Source organism: Prinia subflava, chromosome 7 (genome assembly GCF_021018805.1).
Source record: "Prinia subflava isolate CZ2003 ecotype Zambia chromosome 7, Cam_Psub_1.2, whole genome shotgun sequence".
NCBI classification, from domain to species: domain Eukaryota; kingdom Metazoa; phylum Chordata; class Aves; order Passeriformes; family Cisticolidae; genus Prinia; species Prinia subflava.
Window position 1 is genome coordinate 12,287,453 of NC_086253.1, and position 22,678 is coordinate 12,310,130.

The 22,678-nt window shown below is 39.0% G+C and overlaps 1 protein-coding gene across 1 annotated transcript in view; it reads right to left on the minus strand.

The window, feature by feature from the left end:
* The window catches only part of STK32B (serine/threonine kinase 32B), a 158,577-nt gene extending 136,124 nt beyond the window's left edge, over positions 1-22,453 (minus strand). The window contains exon 1 of the mRNA XM_063401606.1: positions 22,191-22,453. Coding sequence (XP_063257676.1) covers positions 22,191-22,266 — 76 coding nt within the window. The 5' untranslated portion in view covers positions 22,267-22,453. The remainder of the gene's footprint in view (positions 1-22,190) is intronic.
* Positions 22,454-22,678: the final 225 nt, after the last annotated feature.

Here is a 22,678-nt window from a genome sequence, read left to right on the forward strand (position 1 = left end):
GGTCCTATCTCTGACTCTGTCAGGGTTTTTTCTAGGATTTTTGTTTGTTTTGCTTGTTTGGTTTTTTTGTACTACTGCATTTGTATTTTTAATATTCCTAGTAAAGAACTGTTACTCCTATTCCCATATTTTAGCCTGAAAGCTCCTAATTCAATATTATATTTGGAGGGAGGGATTTTACACTTTCCCTGACAGATACTTGTCTTTCCAAACCAAGAAATATGCTTCACTTTCTTCAATCAAAGTGAAACATTCCTGTATTGTCAAAAGACTTTCATCTCAGAACTCTTGACTGATCCAAAGAGGCTTTTTCGCAACAGTTTGTTTCTGTATTTCCCTTGTGAAGCCACCTGCAGGATGGATCTTTGGCTGGGTCTCCCTTTCAGAGGTGTGCTCACAGCACTGCGCTGTGCTCTGTTCCCTCTGAGCTGGTGGCGTGCTGGGCTACGGGAGTTGTAAACAGGTACAAGATCTGGATCTACAGAGGGGGATACAAGAATCAGATTCCAATATGTTTGAAGAAGTGTCACATCACAGAAATGGAGTCCAGCTTTGAACTGGGCCAGAAGGAAATCTGAAAAGGTAAACTTGAATTCCATTCAAATGTTCAAAACCAGCTTTGTTTTCCCAGCATAAGGCGTCATTTTTATCAAGGAAAATAACAGCATTTTAATTTGGCAGCAAGTTTAGTTTTCCATTAAAATTGCTTTCAGAGGAAAATTCTGTTTCAAAAAAAAAGAAAACAGGATGGAAGAGTTTCTTATCTTCCACCTATGTCACATGTCAAAGAAGACATAAGGAACGCAACCTTTTCCCTTATTAAAATGGGGAGAAAATCTCAGTACTAGGGTGCTGGAAAACTGGAAATGTAATTTGTTTCTACCACTCTTATTTCTATATTCTATAAATAAATAGCTGATATCATAGATAAAAGAGTAGGCTAAAGAACATCTGCTGTGATGCATTACAGGCATTCTGATTTCCTTATGTCAATCCTCCTACAAGGCAGTACTTCACATGCAATTTAGCTACACATTTGATGAAATTCACAGAATATTTAGACCATGTTCATCCAAAGCAGTGCCAGCATCACGGGGTTCTACACTGTAATTAGCGAAATCCACCTCACATCACATCATTAAAGTGAGTGGGGTTTTCCCCAAATGGCTAGGGAATTTTCTGCATGTGTTAGTTAAAATGAATACTGGAAAGAACTAAAACAGCCTACCATTTTCCGAAATGCTATAAAAACAGCCTAGAAGAATTTGGTGAATCAGCTAATAATTTACACTCTTACAGAACAGGCATGTGTTTCCACAACCAAAAGTAAAATTAAAATTCTAAAGGAAATTAGCATTTGAAAGTAAGCAAGCTGCTAAGTAAAAAAGATCTTAGGATTGATTCTCAAAACTCTTCTTCCTTTTTAATTCTGTAAAAGAACATAATTGTGTTTCTAATGCTATACTATAAAAGCTGCAAAAAAAAAAAAAAAAAAAAAAAAGAGATGAGATTTTGCATTCAGAAGGAAACTGTGACTCCTTGGTAAACAAGAATCTGTTTGAACCCAAGATCAAATGAAATTTTCTCTCCAGAGCTGCTTATACCCCCAATAAGCCAAATTAAAATGATACTGCCATTAAATACATCTATTCTAAAAAATGTATCAGGCAGCTATCTGGAGCCTGTAAAACAAAGTTTGCTCCTTAGACAAGTAGAACAGACTGCAAATCATCACAGCTTTTCTCTGAAGGAAGTTTAAACTGAAACTCCTGAGTGCCACCCCACAATGTCCAGACCTTGTCTGCAAAATTGGAGGTTTGTCACCAAACAAAAAAATCAAGACAAGACATCTGATGCTTTTAGGGATGTGTCAGCTTCTGTGAGCCACTGGGAGGGATTTGTCTGCAAGCCACAGAAGTCAGGACAGAGCCTTACAGCTGTAAACTGCAGTAGGATTTTGGTCTAAGAACAAAGTCATCAGCTTTTCCCTAAAGTCTATGGAAAGGTTGGCCCATGGTAGCCCCAGTAAGGGCTTCACCAGAAGCACCAGTGAATCCAGGGGCTGCTGTTATCATTATCCTCTGGAAAAACAAAACTTTCTTGTTCTGTGGAAGCTGTGGGGATGTGCTGCTTTGCTCCACAGGAATTTTAACACAGATTAGATGAAATTAGCTATTCTTTCTGAAGGATTGAGCACAAATAGATGTTTACTGGCAAAGATTAATTGTACTGATCAGAAGAGCCCTTGTGGCTGCATCTCTCTCCCACAGTGTTTCTTGGGAGCATTAAATTAAAAACTAAAGTTAATTTTCTTATCTTTATGCCTCTTTAAAATTAGTCCAGATTTTTAACATAACAATTCCTAATTGGAGATTTTAGTGTGCTGACTCCATCTTGAGACAGGGTACTCTGTTTCAGAGGCATACAGCAGTACTCTCAGGTGGTCCAGGGGAAAAAAAAAAAGAGTAACTTAAAAGCCAATTCTTTCTTGTGATGGTTTGTGTGAGCAAATGCAGGAGGAGGTGAGAGAAAAAACTATTCTTTTAAATAAATAATCTCAAGGATAAATAAATAATCTGAAGGATACAAAGCAATATGAAAGTTCTGTTCTTAGGAGTAAGGATGTGATTTCAGCTCCAATGAAAGCAAACAGAAAGTTACCTAGTTTTGGAGTCTTTCTCATCATTTTGCTTTGTGCCTTCTATCCATTTTTCATCTTTTTATTAGAGAAGGAAGAGAAAGAACTACAAAATCAAGATCTTCACTTATTTTTGAAATGAAAAATTTCTGAGTATCGATTTGTGATGATTTCTACTTCACTGTTATTGCTGTCTAGGTCCATTTAGGGTGAGTGCATTTCTGACTTTTTTTTCTGAAATGAGAACATTTCAAGAAATTCTCCTGTTCAAATTGGTTTTGGCTTTTCACGGGAAAGGATTCTATCTTCATCCAGCCTAATAATGAGAGGAACTAGACAATATTTAGATTTCCCAACATGAGAAACATATGCTTTAGGCCCTACACCATACCAAATATCTCTCAAAGACCTCTCCAACTGTGTTTTAGCATTTTATGAACCCTTTCTATGATGAGAGCACATGATCATCCAGGAAAAGGCTTGTTCTTTGAACAGCTGACAAGAAAATGAGGCAGTCACAGAGACACCATGTCTGGCGTGCTGCAGACAGCAGGAACAGAGGAGAGCACAAGCACAGTCCCTTTTGATGGCAGTATGGGTGTTTAGAGTGAATAAAGCTGATTGTGGCACCTTATGGTACACCTACCATGCTGCTTTGGTTAGAAGCCTGGTTGCAAGGGCAGTGAAATGAGATGGTCACCTTCACAGGGAAGTTATAATGCTTGTTAGTACAAAATCTGTGTATTTTACTTTAACAGGAATTGCTTTATATCAAAGTAGAGATCAAACTCTGATCCCTCCCATGGTTATATATACTGACACCAATATTTGCATTTTCCCTCACACATAAGTGAGCACAGGCCATAAAGAAAATTTAAAACTGTCTGCTAAGAATGTCTTTTGACTTTGATGGCAATTCCAGGAAGATTACTAATTAACTTTCTGAATACAACTTAGAATAGTAGTAAACATTCTATGTCAGAAAAATTTAAGCTAATATGAAGTCCAATTACTATTATTTGAAGACAAAGTTACTCATTAATGAATTTTAAATGATTTCTTATTCATAAACAACAACAACAAAAAGGTCAAATATTGCTGTCAGAGCTTGGCAAAAGATATGAGGAACATAAATATATGTTACCATTGCAAAAAGTCATCTGGACAATGTACTAAGGATGAAGCCCCAATTCATAACCTGTCCTCACTGGCAGTGCAGTACAGAGCAGGAAAGAGTGAATATCTGTTTAACGTCACCACTGATGGTGTGAGCTGCAAAAAAAATTAGCACAGACAATGGTAAGTTTTAGTTGTCTTTTTTTGGGATAATGCAAGATCTTCAGAAATCCTGATGATGACTAATGGTACAGGCAATTACCAAGGTGAAGCTCCCTTGACAAATTCCTAAGATTTAAAACAGCAGAAGCTGAGACAGTTTAAAAGGAAAAAGAGACAAAATACAACAGTGGCAAGCATGAATGGAGGATTACACTGCAAAAAGTCAATTAAATTTATAATAATTCCTGTCTCAGGATATCATCAATTGAAAGGCAAGTTCAGAAAGGGGTGGAACTAGCACATAGTGAAGGCACAAAGTGGGAAAGACTCAGACCATGACTAAGAAGAGAGATCTGTGCAGAGCTGACCCTTTGCAGAGCAACCACAAATAACATTCTTTTAATACTGCTTCCACTCCCATGGAGGTGGAGAGTCACTGATCTGATCAGTCTGACAATGTGATATCATGGACTGAGAAGGAGAATTTGAATGTTTATGCTCAGCTGTCAGCCCAGATGGTCTTGATGGTGTGGGTCAGTTTGGTGTAATCCTTCAGCAGCATAATTTTAAAGCAGACCTTTTCAACATCTCATTAGCTTCTGTTATGATGTCTGGTTAAACACCCATCAATTGAGCTAAAAAAAAAAAAACCAAAACAATTGGACTTCAAATACATAGGCTTTTACTATTAAATTTAACAGAAAAGCAAAAGGAATTTGGAATTGGACAAATCTACCACTCCTTTTCAACAAAGACCAAATAGCAAAAGATTGTCGTGAAAAGCCTGTAGCATCTTTTTGGGAATTTTACATTTTGGTGTATAACTCAGTGCTATGAAAAATGTCATCAGAGGTCAGATGTTCCTCTGGATGGTATGAAATATGGTAACAATCCTCACCTTTGCTAAATAATGATGCCTGGAAATGACCAGAGCCTGGTTAACACAATCCTGAAGTCAGAAAAGGTTTGCTACTTGTTGAAAATAATACACAGCATGGTAGGTGTGTTCACTCCTTGTGCACAGGATTCAGTGTGACTGCTCACATGAAGCTGGCCACGTGAAAATGGCCACACCATTCTATGATTCCATGAAAGAACATGATTCTCTCTCTATTTAGACTGGCACTGAAGCTAAGTGACATGAATAACTGGAATTAATAGGGATTATTATTATTATTATTATTATTATTATTATTATTATTATTATTATTATTATTATTATTATTATTATTATTATTATGTTTGATGCATTGGCTAACAATGAAACTGTTTTAAGCCTGTAGCCCTGACCTCACTGTCACACAGAAATGATCAGGATTTATTCAGGCAGTGTCAAACCTTCAGTATAACCAGAGGCTGGTTTATCATAACAGAGTTGTTTTGGCTGCTTCCATGTTCTGCTAGCACACAGCATTCATGTAACCTATTTTCCACTAGAAAGGTTTATTTTCATTGACTCATTTGGCTTAGTGGAAAGTAATTGGAACTTCTCATCCATGTATCCTATTAAAACCAGCAATTAACAAAATTTTACTATTACAAACCCACAAGTCAGTGAATTCTTTTCAAGATCAGTGAAATGTAAATTTAAGACTCCTTTTTGTTGCCATGAAAACAGTTCTGTTTTGTGACAGGACAGAGATTTTGGTTCAGAAAAGCTGTTAACTTAGTAGCACCACTGGAAACATCAGAAGACATCAAGGAACAATTGAGTTGATGCTCTCATTACAGCCAGTGAAGAGCAGGGATGCCTCTGTGAGTCTCCATGCTTTTCACAGCTCTTTCAAAAGACATTGACACTGAAACTAAGGAGAAATTTTCAGGACCTGCTTCAATGTAAAATGTAAGACACAGCACCCTTTTGTTGAGAAGAGAGAGATTCTGATTGACCGTGTTGTTCTCTTATGGATGAGCTGACAAAAACAATCTCTGAAATCATTGCAAGGAGAATGAGGTTGACAGGTATAAGCAGCAGAAAAGATACCCCTTGAGAAAATGTATTGCTACAATATAGAAAAATCTAAATTTCACTTTACAGTAATAGACTTCTCTGTGAGATCAGGATACACATAATAGACTATGAAGCATCTTTTTCAGCTGGAAAGTGGGAATATTCACCTCCCTCAGAGTTTCTATGAAAACAACCTCATTAATAACTGAACTGGAAGGCTCTCTGAGGGAAGTTGCTATGGGAATAAAATGTCAAATATCAGTGTACCAAACTGTTTTCTCCTGCAATAAAATTTATCAGAGTGATCTCCAGGTGAAGGAAAATTCTTTAAATTAAGTTAACAACAAAATCCTCAGTGAGGCATCCATCAATCTCATCCATGCAAAGGCCTCTGTAATTCCAAACATGCCAGAGGAAGGTAATAAACCTCTTTGCTCTCTGCTCCTCGGGGCAGTGGCTCAGAAAGCACTGCTCTTGCAGATCAGGGTTTCACAAAATGAGTCTTGGTGCCATGTTAATGGGAGGTTGGGGACCCATGTGAAGAGGATTTTACTCAAACACCTCATTTGGTGATAGGATGAGTTATTCTCTTTTTCTTCTAAATTCAGAACCCAAGACATGAGGAGTCTCTCTCCAGAACTGAATCCTGAAGAATTAGCTCTTCTATTTTTAACCACAACTGCAAATTAAATACTTGGGGTGAGTAAGGACACTAAAGATCAGAATTATTCCCATTTCAATTGGGATTGCCTCCCGTTTAGTGATTTTAAACCAAACCATCACCACGGGCTTCAAACAAATGCTAGGAGTTGTAACTAGCAGCAGAAGTGTGCCTGGAGTGTCCCTGCCTGCTGCAGCTGCAGAGTGGGGTTGTACAGCAGTAGCATGGGTAGAATGAGGATTGTAAACAGGAAAAGCTGCTTCTCATCACGGAAAAAGGCAGTATTTATTGAAATTAACAGCACATCTAGTGAGTACATTTAAGGGCCAGATCCCCAGCACAGGAGAATTAAAGAAAATTTCAAGTATTCCATTACTGGCTGGCCACAAAGTAGTGCCTCAGAGTCTAGTAGACACTAGATACCTCTTAAACTGGACAGATTTCTGTTGACTCTTTAAATAAAAGACACAACACACTTTTAGGAGGGCTGACCTCCCCCATTAACTCTATCAGTTAGCCTACCCATAGTTATCCATCCTCTGCAGTTAAATGACTTTCACTATGTTCTTCAGCACTCAAGTTCCATTTTATTTGTAGGTCTTGTAAATGTTTTAAACTAAGTTATACTTCTTAGAAAAAAGTAAAATCCATTCTAGGGATGGGACCTCAAATCCCAGCCTCTGAGGTTGTAAAGGCACCAACCTGAACTCGTCTTGACAGTTCTGATTTTTAGAGTTATCTGGAGCCAGGAGGAGGCTTCTTTTTTATTCTAGCTAGGGTTCATAATATCTCACTGTGTGAATCATCTACTTGCATAAGAATCACCCCACTTTCTCTGCTATTTTGGAGGAAATCTGGTCTCACAAATGGTTTCTTGTACCTACATGCTCCAGACTAAACTACTGTTGATCCAACATGATCAATTTTTTTCCAGCCTCAGATGAAGTGTTATCCTGAGCTATTAATTATCATTAGTACCTCTGTATACATCAATTTTTGTCGTTGTTTCTTTTCTGGGTGGTATAGAAAGGGTAGGGGGAAAAATGATTATAACAGTGATATTTAATTCATAAGAAACTTCTGTAATTTCAGTGCAATGCATATTTCTTCATCTCAGTGTTTACAGATAAATATTTGATGATGGAATGGTCAGTTTTTCTATGGAGACTGAATAAAATAGGCTGACTCCTGTACATAAAATGACCAACCAACAGTAGAAGTTTTTTACTTGGAGCTAATGATTTATTCTCTCATTGTGCTTCTTACCTCTGGGAAATCCTTGTATACTTATTTACAAGTTATTTATAAGTACGCTTATTTACACTCCACAAGCAATTACACTAAAGCTGATAGGTCCATACATTGCAGAAAACAGTAAATATGAATAAAGCAAGCAGGCACTTTATCTTATCTATCCACTGCTAAGATTAGGAGTTGTCTTTGTTTCAGCTGGAATAGAGTTAGTTTTCGTCTTTGTATCTATTATAGTGTTGTTTTTTATGATTATCACCATCTTTATTATAATTCACTTTATTTCAATTATATTCTTATCTCAACCCACATGTTTTACTGTATTCTGATTCTCCTCTCTATCCAGCTGGGAAGGGGGGCAGAGTGAGTGAGCAGGTGTGTGGTTCTGAGTTGCCATCTGAGATTAAAACCACAACTGAAGGGAAATATTAAAGACTTCAAGCAAAGCCAACACAAATACAATGATGAAACAAACCAAATGCACCTCAGGTCAGCTGGTGCAGAGGTGACTGAGGAGAGGAGGAGGACTTCAGCCACAATTCCCAGGTTAAGGCTGGGTGTTGGCATCACCAGCAGGAGGTCAGTAGACTCTAAGCTACAACTGAGATTTACCTTGTATCATCCCACAACAGGAAAAAATTAAAATATTCACTTGGTGAGCATGGTGGGGAGCTGATAGACATGAATGTAAAGAACATAAGTTCTAATTTTAACCACACAAGTTATTAGGTGCAAAGCACAAACAAATAGTGAGCTGCAGAGGATGAAATAGCTCAGTGCAGCAGAAGGCTTGTTAGTGCCTGAAACATTCAGTGACACTAAATGTGCTTATACCAGTTCTGCATAATCATAGAAACAGAACCTCAAATAAGTTTAATTATAGATGTTAGACAAAAATAATGAATATTGGTGACTCAGGTCTAGAGTTCCATACGGCATACACCGGGTTTGTTTTGATGAGAGTAAAGAATATTAAAAATATCTGTGTATATATAGGGAAAAAGAGGGGGAGAGAGAGAGATAGTATCTAAAAATATATGGGTATGTATATTATATTTTCTTAACTAGAATAAAAGGGCAAATCAGTATATCAGAACTTCTTCTGGCTGTCTATGAAAATAATATTAAATAACCTTGGCTTCTTCACAGTACAGAATGGAAAGCTTTCAACATAGCAAAAATTATTATTTACAGGTTGTGAAAAGGACTGGAAATCAACTTCATATCACCAAAGACTAGCAGAAACACGTCGTATACAACAGTAGCCAGCAATCTTTCTTGGGTGATCTGCTGGGATGTATTCTTATTCTTCTTTTCCAAATTGGAATGTAGTGCTTCAGAATTCAAAAATTCAGGATGTCGTTGATCCACATATGTCTGTGGATCACAAGATGTATATGAGCTACCTAGCAGAGGAAGGTGAGAGGGCTGAGAGCAGCCTGTAGTTACTCTCAAGTATTTGTATGCCCAGGGAAGCATTTAAAACTCTCTGCATCTCCCAAGTGAGACACCTGAATGGCACAATCTTTTCTCTGTAATGGACAGCTACAACAGTGAAAGGGCTGCCTTCTCTTAAGGCGTTTTGAAATCCATGACTGTGCTTCACCCAGCACCTCTGAGACAGACTGATGGCTCCCAGCTTAGCAGCACCAATGACCTGAAGTCAAGGCAGCACTCAGCCTAAGTGCTTGAAACCACTGAAAACAGGGTATCTCTTCACTGCCACACATTATTTAATCTTTTCCAAACATGACATGCCCTCTCCTCACTCTCAGAAAAGCCTTGTGAAAGCCATTCAGAGAGCAGATGCTGTCCTAGCAGCAGCTGGAATTTGCCTAGCCACCAGACAAGCTCCACTTAGATGTCCTGCCTCCCACAGCCACAGCCAACAGCTCTGAACCTGATGCCCAGTCCTTTCCCCAAACTATAATTAAAAAAAATATATATATAAGAAAAGGACAAAATAGACTGGGTGACTGTAAATAATTTTTTTGCTATTTTGAAGCTACCTAGGCAGCTTTACTCTAGCTGCTCTCTTCTCCTGTTCATCAACACAGAGCTCACTAAATCAAAAAGAAAAACCATTGCCCTGCTGAATGTTTGGATCAACAGCAGTGGTAACTACTCCATGACTCCTTGCCAGCAAAATCTCACAGCACTTAGTGCTGACAATTTGGTTCAATAAAGATCAATAAATCCTTCCAGAAAGCCTTTCAATACCAAGATTTTTATGGAGAATTTCACACTAAAAATGTATTTCTCTTTCTAAAGTACTTTTCATCTGCTATTATTATGTGCACCATAAAAAACCTCTAGTTTAATAACTTACCTTAAAAACTTGAGCAAGAGATGTCAAAGACATGTCACTGGGCAGGAAAAGATGGCAATAAGGGCATCACTGGCATGCAGTTACTGAAAAATCACATGCCAAGGCTGGGCAGAGAAGAATCTGATGAATCTTCATAAAACTTCTGGTTAATCTGTTCCTCTTGTTATGTCCAAACTAATCTCAATAAAAGCTAACTTGGTTTTACAGCAATTCCCCACACATAAGATTGTATTTTTGTAGTTTTCACATGCTATAAGAGTAAAATATGATCTAGGCTTAAGAGAATGACTTTTCCTCCTTCTCAAAATGGTCTTTTGATGATCTCTTGTTGTTTGACTTCAAGCTTTGTGTAGCAGTTCACAGTGCTTAAGGTGTAGTATTGCCCCAAAAGCATTTGCAGGCTTTACAGCTTGGACAAAGATTTATTTAAACCTTACCCCAAAAGGCACAAAATCAATCTTCATAATACAATGTGAAAGCAATCCAGGGGAAAGTGGAAGATATTTTCAGAAAGGTGTGAAGGACACTCAGGAGGCTGACAGTGATTTTGTGATTATATTGTACCTTTGTTTTAATAAGGCATCTAAGAACAGTTCTCATTGCTCAGCAAGGGAGGTGGAACAATCTCAAAAGGAAATAATAATTACTGGAGGGATTAACTCAGTTTGCATTTTTATATCTTAAATAAGGAACAGAAGGTGTTCCTTTATCAGTGCAAAAATAGGAAAAAGAAGGAAAGTATTTTTTGTCCACTGCAGCAGATTGCCTTGTAGTATATTTATCTTACTAAATACAACAATCCTTCTTACACAGAACAGTGTTAACAATAGAATGATGAAGTCAGTGCTCTATTATTCAGTATCATACCAAGCAAAAAATGACAGGGCAGAAAAGTACATCAAGCATAGAATTTATTCAAGTGTTTCTAGATTTCAAAGAACTAGAATTGATATTTATTTCTTTAAAAAATAAAGAAAATGAGAAAGAAAGTGGGAATAAACACAAAATCAATAAAATATTACCAGATAGAAGTTAAAAGCAATGATTTAATTCATATTTTAAGTCAGATAAGCAAACTGTAGGGTAGATTTCATGAATATATCGAAACCAGCTTTTTTCAAATTAGACCAATATAGAAAAAGTTAAATGAAGTATAAAACAGAAAATTTCATATTACATTGTGATATTATAAAGAAAATATTAATTGGAATATAAAATTTGGGAAATAAATTTCAGATTCATCAACCACGTTCAGTTATCACTAGAGCCTCAAAAACCTGTATAAATATGCTGCCACCAATCCTAGTAATGCATTCTAAGAAGCATCCTTCAATTTAAAAGGAAAATACCTTTGTCTAAATTATGGAATAAATTGTACTTGATACCCATATCAGGAAATACAACACAACATTTCTAAGAACTAATTGCAGTGTTTGATACTTTTGTGTCAAGACCTGTGACAGCAATCATAGAAAAGGGATGTACAAGAAAAAATATTATAAAGAATCTTCCATTATTTGTAGCAGAAATAAATCATGTGTAAAACTGGATGAGGAACCCAGATGGACTGACTACCAGTAAAATAAACCGAAACCAAAGAATCATACAATTTTTTATGTTGGAAAAGGCCTTTAAGATCTTTGAGCCCAACCAGAAACTTAACACTGCCAGGCCCACCAGTAAACCATGTCCATAAGGGCCCAATCTCCAGGAAAATACAGAAAGCTGATAGTCTTTAGAAGAGAGGTGGTGAACTAAGAAGACTTTTACAAACACCTTTTTGCAGAATTCGAATTTCCCGTGATTAAAACCAGAACTGCCCAGTGACCTCACAAATCCTAGCCTTTCCATTCAAACTGTTTCATTTATTAATAAAATATGCATGTTGATGAGAGTCAAAGTGGAAATTAAGGAGTTAAAGATGAGGTCAAACTGAGCATGTGAGAAACAGCTGGAGTGGAAAATAACTTATTTTGGAACAAAAGGAAGGAAGCCCTCATTTCTGTGATACAAAAATACAACCCTACTCATACCCTTGTTGATGGATATTTGAGGTGAATGCTGACTGCCCAAGGGAATAGACCAATGTATAACATTAAGGTTTTCTTGAGGACAAGCTGAATACACATCACATGCAGTGCTTTCATTCTATTTGTCAGATTTTAGTCAGTGAGGAATCTGAAAAAGAAAGCCTGGTAGTACTCACTAGTGAACAGATGCCTTCTTTCTTTCTTTCCTCCAGAAATGTGTGTTTTATAAAGGTACAGTACTATAGCGTAGTATATAAATAGTATATATTGCCCTAACTATAAAACTGTACTGTATATATGTAATGTAAAATTTAAACAGTATATTGTTAATTTCTAAGACTTTAAAATGAAATAAGAGGATGTTCCATCAAATACTGTATTAAGAGGATCAGTTCTAGGTCTGGTGAACATATTTATGCTCAACATTCTCTTGTACTGGGAAGGTGGAGGCATCTTGGGCCCCACCAGTGCTCATCTGCAGATACAGTGTGATTTGAACACACATTTCTGATAAAGAAAAGAGTTTCAAGTGCAGGCAAATAAAAACCAGTGCTATTCTTCCAAACATTTCATACATTAGACACTGAACCCTAGAAAGTAAACGAAAAATGTTCTTTTTTAACTATAGCAAGACTTTTGCCTGTTCTTTTTTACAAAGACCCTGTATTTGGTATTCATGCCCGATTTTGATAGTGTCCAAGGAAATTCAGAGTATGGTTTAGTTACAAAAACAACTTTTATTGATCTCTTCAGTTTTTCATGTTTGCATAATAATAATCTTTTACTTTTTCCTGTTGCAGGGAAGCTTACATTTACAGATACATACATGGTGTTCAAAAGTACAAGAGCAAATTAGGCAACAGTTCAATGCAGGCCTACATTAGGCAGTGAGTAATGTCACTCAAGGTAATCAATTTAACTAGTTCATAAAACTAAGTAAAACTGTGCTCAAGAAAGATCACACCTGTTTACTACTGCTTCTCTTCCCCCACCAAAAAGTCCAGGCTTTTCCTGCTGGTGGGTGTCCCATACCTTTTGTTCCTTCCCCTCACATGTTTTACCCTGATAGGATGTTGTGGAGCTCCTCTACCAGACTGAATTAGTTGCTTTTCTTTTTAACTGAATATTGTCTAAGAGTTTTTACTTTGTATTGATTGATCTCAGTAGCAACCTTTTCTCTTCTTCACCTTTCCCATCATCTCAGCATTAGCTCACTCTGGCTAAGTCAAAATGTTGTGAAATCTCCAAAATAAGTTGACATTCTTTCCTCTATTCCACCCTTCAGTGCTTAGTCACAGGTGTCACTGCCCACCAGGTTTTGCTTTAGGAAGGTGTCACCCTCTGCCTTCTCAAGCCTGCTTTTTAATGAGAAACCCAGAGGAGAGTGAGTCTTGTGCTTGGCCAACAAAACCCTGCCTTCTTTGGTTTTATGCCCACATTCAGAAAAGACTGTACAAAGACAGTTCTGGTGAGACAGTTTTCTGAGGATCTACGAACAAGATCATAATTCCTTACCATGTCTTTTTCCCCAAAAATTTTCTAATTCAGTCAGGTACAACATTTAGTTCCAGGCTGAACTTCATTCATTGGACAGTGTGGTATCCAAGGCTCACAAAAAACTGCATCTCCCCCTAGAAGCTACTGCTGGCTTTGTAACCCACATTCACACATCCACATTGAGGAATTCTTTCACTTTCATGCCAAGTGCTATCCATGACTCATGTCTGTCACACTGCAGCCAGGTGGATGAGGTAGATCTGTTCCCCCTTGTTCTATGGGAAGCTGTCAGATCTTTTGAACTGGAAATGAAGCCAATATTGAGCAGTAGAGTCAGTTTAATATCTCTGTGCATTTGAAAATCATTTGTCCTGGGATAAAACCAACATTTACTTCTCAGATTGCCACCCTTCCACCACTCAGCTTTTCCAGTCCTTCAGACCCCAGCTCTCTGGAAGCCTGCTCTTTGGCACAGAAAACAACAGCAGCACAGCTGAAGGAGCAAAACCTTCTCACTGCGAGCAGCAGCTGTGGGCAGGGATGGGAGACAATGTCTGAATTTGTGAAGGAGGGATTGTGAAAGCAGTGGTGTTGAGACTGAGACAATAATCTTGTTTTCTGAGTTTATTTCACAGTCAGAATTTTCCTTTATCTTGAACAGGAGTCTCTAAGCTTACCTTGCTTGATGCTTGGTTAACTTTGAATTATTTATACTTATTCACAAACAGCCTATCTTGATATCCAGGCACACTACATAACACATATTGCAACATGGGTAAAATGTTACCTCCCCTGAGCACTTCCTCAATATCAAGCCAATAAGAAATTCCTTCACACTCTTAGAGTTAGGTGTTATGTCAACCACTTCTGCAAAGTTTGGAAGTCTACAAAAGCAACGGCAATAACTTCCATGGTGCCTTTGTTTAAGATGGAGGGCCTGACAAGGATGTTTCCATCAAAACAGAAAACTAAATCTTGCAATTGTAGGAAATAATATTAGAAAGGATGTTGAAATTTTATCTGGACTCTCTCTAAGATATTGCTGGCAGAGATGATGTTGAATCTGGATGATGTAAAGTTAAGTACAATTGACAAATACTTTAGCTGTCCCTGGAAAGAATCTTTTTTCTAATCCTGACAGTGTAAGTCTGATATTGCACAACATTTTTTAGGATATTCAAATGGTGAAACAGAGATGCAGCTCATTTGAGATAGCAAAAAGCTACAGTGAAAGTGCCAGATTCATCCTCTTTAGAGCTCCCTGTAAGAAAGGGAAAACTGATACAGTATTAAACTTCACCTACAATTATCATTTAGTGTCTGAAGAGGTCCACATCATTTGTGTGCACTGTGCCAAAGCCTGAGTCAGGAAGATGAGGGCTGATGGTGATTGCTATGTCACGATATTCCTTCTGAACCTCCTTGGACACAGGCCATGCAAACTGTCAACAACAGCTTTGCATTTGGTGCCTTTGTGGCTACCTGCAAGTATCATATTGTTTTTCTGTGCTCTCCTTTCTGTCTATATTCTCCCACTGTCTCATATCATGTTGTAAGTGCAAGCTCAACACTGATCTATTTTGTTCTGTGGTTGTACAGACACTGATTTTAGGGTTTCTGAAGTGTTTTGCACTGCACATAATGATGAACTCTTGTCTCAAGTTCAATAAATAAAAAGTAAAATTGTGTAAAATTCAACATGGTCATAACACAAAGTATAAAAAATCCAGTGGTCTGGATCTAATTTATTTAAAACATTGATATTCAGCATAAAATAATGCCTTTGACAGATGTGGTTTTCAACAGAACTGCCTTTGAGCAGTTTTTAAATTGCATTTTGGTATTCTTATCCAATTCAGTTCTAAAGGGAACTGGAATATTCATCTTTGCAAGGAAAAAAAATTAAAAAACAATGTAACACACCACAGAACTTCCATGAACAAACTAAAAATCCAGCAGAAATACTGATCCCACATGATGCTTGCTGCTTTCTCTAACAGAAGGTATTTAGGTTCCAACCCTCTATTTAACTGTTCTTTGGGGCTGTATTTTATGAACAAGTAGTTTGAAGGGAGTGTGTTATTATCCTCGTGATCCGAGCTGCGTGCAGCAGCTCTGTGACTGCATCAGACATTGTCCATTACAGCTGTGTGGCAGCAGGACCATGAGCACCATCATATCACTGACAATAACTGGACACTGCCTACTCTGTTCTCAATCTGACTCATTTTGACATTTAAACATTGCTTTAAATTGGTTCCAAGCAAAACTTGTTTGTCATTTTTCCCTATGTCACCTTATAGTTCTTCAGCTTTCACTGCACTTATACCTAAACTCAGCCATTATGCTCAGAATTTGGCTACCTGAATCCATACTAATTGCAGGTATTCTTCTTAGGCTCTTTATCTGGGTTTCAGGCTTTTAGTACAAGTCTTTTCAGCAGCTGCCCATTTAATAATGATGTTTTCTGACACTCGACAACAATTTTAAATCTTTCATTTAAGCTGAAGGCTTTTCTAAAGAGGAGAGGTAGAAATCAATTTGAAATTACAACTTCAAATTGGAAGTTTAACTCCAGGAGATGGATGTTGTATTCTCTAGCACACAAGCTTTCCATTGAGCTCTGTAGTTACGACCCTGCAGCAGAACAAAGCCTTAAGGCTCAGGCAAGGAAGTGGGACTCCAGCACTTCCCAGAATTAGATACTGAAGCACTACAGTGAATCAGGTTCTGGCCATGGAGAATAAGCCAAGGAGAGTTGCTGTGTCTCATTTCCCACACACAGGACTACACCACTGAGGAACAGCCTGTCACAATGACCTGCACAGAGGGGTGCTGGAGCTCTGCAGCTTCAGGATGCTCAGTGCAAGGTTCTCTGGAAACACATAGTTACTTTAAATGTAAAGGCATGCACGACAAAAACAAAACCAAGCTCTTTAAAAGTTCATTATACTTATTTGTAAAAGTAACTGTAGCAAAACTGACTTTGTAAGCCCCAGATAATCAAATACAACTGCCATATCACTTGGCAGAACCAACTTCTAACTTCTAACACTTTGTTTCTTATCCTTTCCTCTGTATCTTCCACCACAATGTAGGCAAATATGTTATTCCTATTTGATAGTAGCAATATCTCTCCTGAGTCAGCTCTTTTCTAAATTACTCTTTTCGACTATTTCATTTTCACATTTTGAACATGACTGAAATTTTAACTGAACACAGTCAAGCAAATCCAGCATGAAAGACACTCTTTACTGTCATGAGGTTATTGCTGATATATTCATTACTTGTGATATTTACTGAGAATTTGCAAGGAGCATTTACAATGAGGAATATTAGCCTTATGCTTCTATTGCAGTTCTTGTGAATTTGCTGTTTCTGAAGAGTTGAACATGAGGAAAAATTTACTTCCTTGCTCTCCTGGTAGTAGCATTGGATATACATATTCAGGAGAAGGTAGTTGTTATGAGAACAGGAAATATTCAAGGCGAAGAGAGTCAGGTTCCTTTGCTTCAGCAGTATTAACTGAAATAAAACTGTTTTCCCTTTACCTGAATTGACTACACAATTTGTGTAGTACCTTGCTTAAAATGCTTTTTTAAATGTCTGAAAAAATGTTACAGTTCCACACCATATAAAGGTCTGGCTTTGGTGAGTAGTGACGCTGCACAACACCAGATCCAGTTCTCTATCCAACCTATCCAGCAATAAAATCAAGGAATGAAACATATTTTTCTGTGTTATTGGCCAGAGTATGAGGTCTAAGAAAACAAAGGGCTCTGTTCCCTGGATTATTCTTAGCTGTTGTTGTGCCTTAACCTAGACTAAAAAGAAAAAATGAGATACATACAGTATGGTTTTACCAGAAGTTTTTTGCACATGAGTAATCAGATATTTCTCCTTGATAACAAACTTATTTTGTAGATAATAGCACTGGCTTAAATTTAATTTTTCTCAGTGTCAGTGGAATGAGATGTAAGAAAGTATAAGTAAAGCTGAATAAGGTGAGGAAAAATCAGATGACAAAATTCAAGGTGGGATTATTATTTCTAGGCTGAATGGGGATACAAACCTCATACAGTCATGCCAAGACAACATCTTGGTGGTACTTTTGGCTGGAATAGAGTTAAAATTCTTCAGAGAAGCTAGTGTGGAGTTGTGTTTGGGATTTGTGCTGGAAACAGTGCTGGTAACTCAGGGATATTTTAACTCTTGCTGAGCAGCACTTGCACAGAGCCAAGGCCTTTCCTGTCCACCACCCCACCAGGGAGGAGGCTGGGGCTGCACAAGGGGCTGGGAGGGGACACAGCCAGGACAGCTGAGCCCAACTGAGCCCAGCTGACCCCAACTGACCATATCGCCACCATATCCCACACCACATCCCACACCATGTCCCACACCATATCCCACACCACATCCCACACCATATCCCACACCATATCCCACACCATATCCCACACCATATCCCACACCATATCCCACACCATATCCCACACCATATCCCACACCACATCCCACACCATATCCCACACCACATCCCACATCATATCCCACACCATATCCCACACCATATCCCACACCACATCCCACACCATATCCCACACCATATCCCACACCATATCCCACACCATATCCCACACCACATCCCACACCATATCCCACACCATATCCCACACCATATCCCACACCATATCCCACACCACATCCCACACCACATCCCACACCATATCCCACACCACATCCCACACCACATCCCACACCATATCCCACACCATATCCCACACCATATCCCACACCATATCCCACATGATACGGCTTCATGCTCAGTATTTAAAACTGAGTGAAGAAGAATGAAGGGGGAAGCATTCAGTGTGATGGCTTTTGTCTTTCCAAGTCACCATCACATGTGATGGGCCCTGCTCTCCTGGCTATGGCTGGGCACTGCCTGCCCCTGGGAAGCAGTGAATAAATTTGTTGTTTTGCACTGTTTGTGTGCACAGAATTTGCTTTCCCTAATAAACTGTCTTTATCCTAACCCATGAGGTTTGCCACTTTTATTTTTCTGATTCTCTCCCTCATCCCACCTGGAGGAGTGAGCAAGTGGCTGTGTGGGGTCGAGTTGCTGCTTGGGGTTGAACCATGGCAGTAACATAGGAAAAAGTATTATTTAGAAATGGGAAATATGAGGCTGGCAGGGGCTAACAACAAAGAAGATTAAGTCTGGATATGATCCAGCTGAATACTTACACAAAGTGTTCAGTGGTCTTGATAACTGACATGGAGTGATCAGAGCGGTCATAACTTAAAACATTGCATAAAGAAGAATCAGAGTGTTGCAAGAGAGAAGTGAGTGACCATCTTTGAGAGTGTGAATAATAGAAATGGACCAAAATTCAGTCCTGCTAAAGGCCATGTACACAGGATCACCAAAAATTCCTGATGTGGATTGGAGTTGATCAGTGGGAATTACTGAGTAGGGCACTGACCACAGGGTGACAGAATTGTCCACACAACATGTCCATTAAAAGTGCATATGTCATTATAGGCTGTACTAGAACTTATTTCCAGTAGAGAACAGGATGTATTCTTTCCAACACAAGGTCCTGGTGAAAACTCACCTACAATTCTGTGTATAATTTGGGTTATCTCTGTGAAACTAAGACAGGTTCAAACACATACAGATGCAGGGCACAGGAAATGAGAAAGCAGTAGAAATAATAGAAAAATAGAAAAGGTTTCCCTACAAATCAAGGAGTGAGAGGCAACATTTTTGCTGTCTATCAAAGCCCCAGAATAATCCTGGAGGGGGAGAGCATTTTAAACTAACAAAAACTTGAACTAAACACAAATCTTATAAGTAGGTTAAGAAATCTAGTCAGAAAAACAGATGTTTCTAACAATTCAAAGAGTGAAGTTGTGGAAGATCCTTCTAATAAAGATGAAACACAGAGAACTAATGTAGCTGGTAAAAATGGTATGCATTACTGTCTTAAAAAGATTAGGGTATGATAATGATGTGTTGTACTGGCTGTCATAACTGGAGACTAACAGCATGTAGTTCAGGTTTCTGGTTCTCTAGAATATTTTTTCTGTTATCCAGAGCATGGAGAGGGGTCTACATACAGCTTACAGTTTTTAGATCTACTCAATGGATCAGCACCTCTTCTCATCAGAAAGCAGGAGTTGGAACTCTGGATCAGACACCCTGTAAGCTTGTCAGGCAGCACCTGGGTGCTCTTCACACACTATTTCCATATATTTATTTTATTAACTAATACACTGGGTAAGTAACTTTTTCTAAAATTTCCAGAGTGACGATAAATTGTTTTAAACCTTTACTTCCAAAATTCATGTTTTATTCTACATCCATCATAAACATGCATGAATATAAAATGGCAATATTTTTTCTCTGCTCATTTTTATAATTTTAAGAGGCAGCTGTGACATTATACATAATACACTAAATAGATTAGTTTCTAATATTCCTACACCTTCATGCACAACTTCTCTATTCCAGTTCTCTATGAATTGTCATTCAAGAGCAATTATACCATCTCAAGAAACAAATCCACTTTCTCCTGTTATACTCACCTTTTTATTTTTTTTTTTTTTTTTTTTTTTATTTTTTTTTTTGTAAATTACATATTGAGTCCAATATTGTGGGAAATGGTGATTCTATAGCTACTAGTGGGAATATGAAAAAACAGCTTCATTTTGTATTAAATTCTGTAAGATACATTTTCAAAGAGGAGATATTCCCCCATATTGTTTAGGTACTTGGGAAAATGTCATCCTGAATGAGAAAGTACTATAAGTAAGTAATTTGTAAATGCCATTGGAAATTGGTTATTGTTTCAAAAGCAATGGACTTTTCTGAACTAGATGGTTGTGCCAAGGGAAATATCTTAAGAGGAATAAAAGATTATGTTAGGAACATTCATAATGGGGAAAACCACCTCAGAACAAAACAAAACCATGCAAAGAATAAATAATGAACTAATTGAAATCCATAAATACTTTATGTGGGTTTTTTTATTATTAGCTGTTAATAATGGCTGCATTGCAGAAATGTTTTCTGGCTAGAAAGAGAACTAAGTGCCATGAAGATGTTTCTGCAATAATTTACTATTGGACTATGCTCATTTTGTTCAAAAACTGACCACAGTTTTGTACCATGGGGAAAAAATACTAAAGATGGTAATAATTCATGAAAACTGCTATCAAGAGAGCCCAATTAGAAGACTTCAAAAGGCAGGAGCATGGGTATCTTTTTACCTTAGGGTGTCTAGACAAGATTAACAGCATTCTGGAGTACTTCTCAGTGAATTACCTCAAGGTTTACAACACCAATTGTGCATGGTTGAGACTTTACCTGAGGGGAGGCAAGGGGGGCTCTTTCTCTCTTGTATGTTTACATAGCACGACCTATTGCAAAGGTCTGAATTCTTTTATCAGTACAAGAAAATGGCTCCACAATACACAAATGTTCAACAATCTGTCCCATTCCCCACAGAAACAGTGGAATGCTGTAAACCACACCTCATCACGCTTTGCCAAGGAACAGGAAATGGTCATTTCATCTTAAATGCAAGTAAAGATGTAGCCACTCTTTCAAGCACTTTACATGCATTTAGACATTTCCCCCCCTGCTAGCAAAACAATACAAATATCTCCATGTGCCCTGAACATATAGGGCAAAGCATACATGTTTTTGGCTTGTTATGAAATCCAGGCAGCCAAAATAATGTGAGTTTATTAAGGCGCAATCACCTCCTAATAAAATATATTGGGAACTTCTGGGGAAGTTCCTCAAAATTAAGCACCCATTGTCCAAACAGGCAGCAACATCTATCCCATAAGTAACATTAAAAACATTTCTATGTTAATATACAAATATCTGCTTTCTAAGAGTGCTGTGTTCTCTCTGCTTCAAGACCCAAAGTCATTTTAATTGAAATGCATTCACATAATCCAAATTAAATACAGTCTACACTGGAAAATTACATTGAAATGCATAAAGAGGAAAGAAACATCACATTTTAAGCAAACTTTTCCATTGCCTTCCACAAACTTTACAAGATACACTTTCTTATGACATATTATCTAGGTAGGGAGTAGAAACTCAGAGTAACAGAACATGCTAAAAAAAGTTTCATAAAGAAAAGGTGATGGAAGAAGTATAGAGTAAGAGAGACATCACCATTTAAAACAGGCAGAGAGACGACTATAAACAAAACTAAAAACGTGGCATCCGTCTCAGAAACGGTGCCCATTCATTAACGCAGGTCTGAAGTTACCTGCCATGTGCTTAAACCCCAGCTGACGATGTGCTAGACTTGAGCCTGTGCCTGACAGCAGCCAGCCCCTCTCTGGGTGAGGATGGCAGGACCGGGGCGGGCTCTCCCGCTCTTCCCGGGCAGCGCATCCCGCTCCAGCCCGCGGAGCGCCCGCGCCCCCCGCTCGGAGCGGGGCCGGGCGCGCCCGGCCGGAGGGGCCGCGCCCCGGCACAGCCCGGGCGGGGCGCGCCTCGGTACCGCGGACAGCTCCGCACTCACCGTCCTCGTTCTCGTCGAAGACGGGCGCCCTGTGGGAGTGGCCGCCCCCCATGTTAGTCCGCGGCCGGCTCCGCATCCCCCGCCGCCAGCATCCCGCGGGGCGCGCCGGCCGCACCCCGGCAACGGGGCAGCTGCCCGCCCGGCCTCGGCCCGGCCGGGGGAGCCTCCGCGGGGCTAGCGGTCACCCTGCGACATGAAAGCGATCCGTCTGCCCCTGGCAGAGACCGCCGCTGCCTGCCGAGCACCGACTTGGCCCTTCTCTCATCGCGGAGGGGCAGGGGAGGGAGGGAGTTAGGGGAGGAGGGAGGGATGGAGGGGGGAGGGAAGGGAGGGAGGGAGGAGGCGGAGGTCCTGCTGCTGGTGGCTTTTGGTAAGCGGTAAAAACTGGATATACCTGGATCCTCGCGGATCTTCCCTCCTCCGCTCTCCCTCCTCCCAGACCTCCACTGGGGAGCGCGGAGTCCACGCGCCCTGCCCTGCCCTGCCCT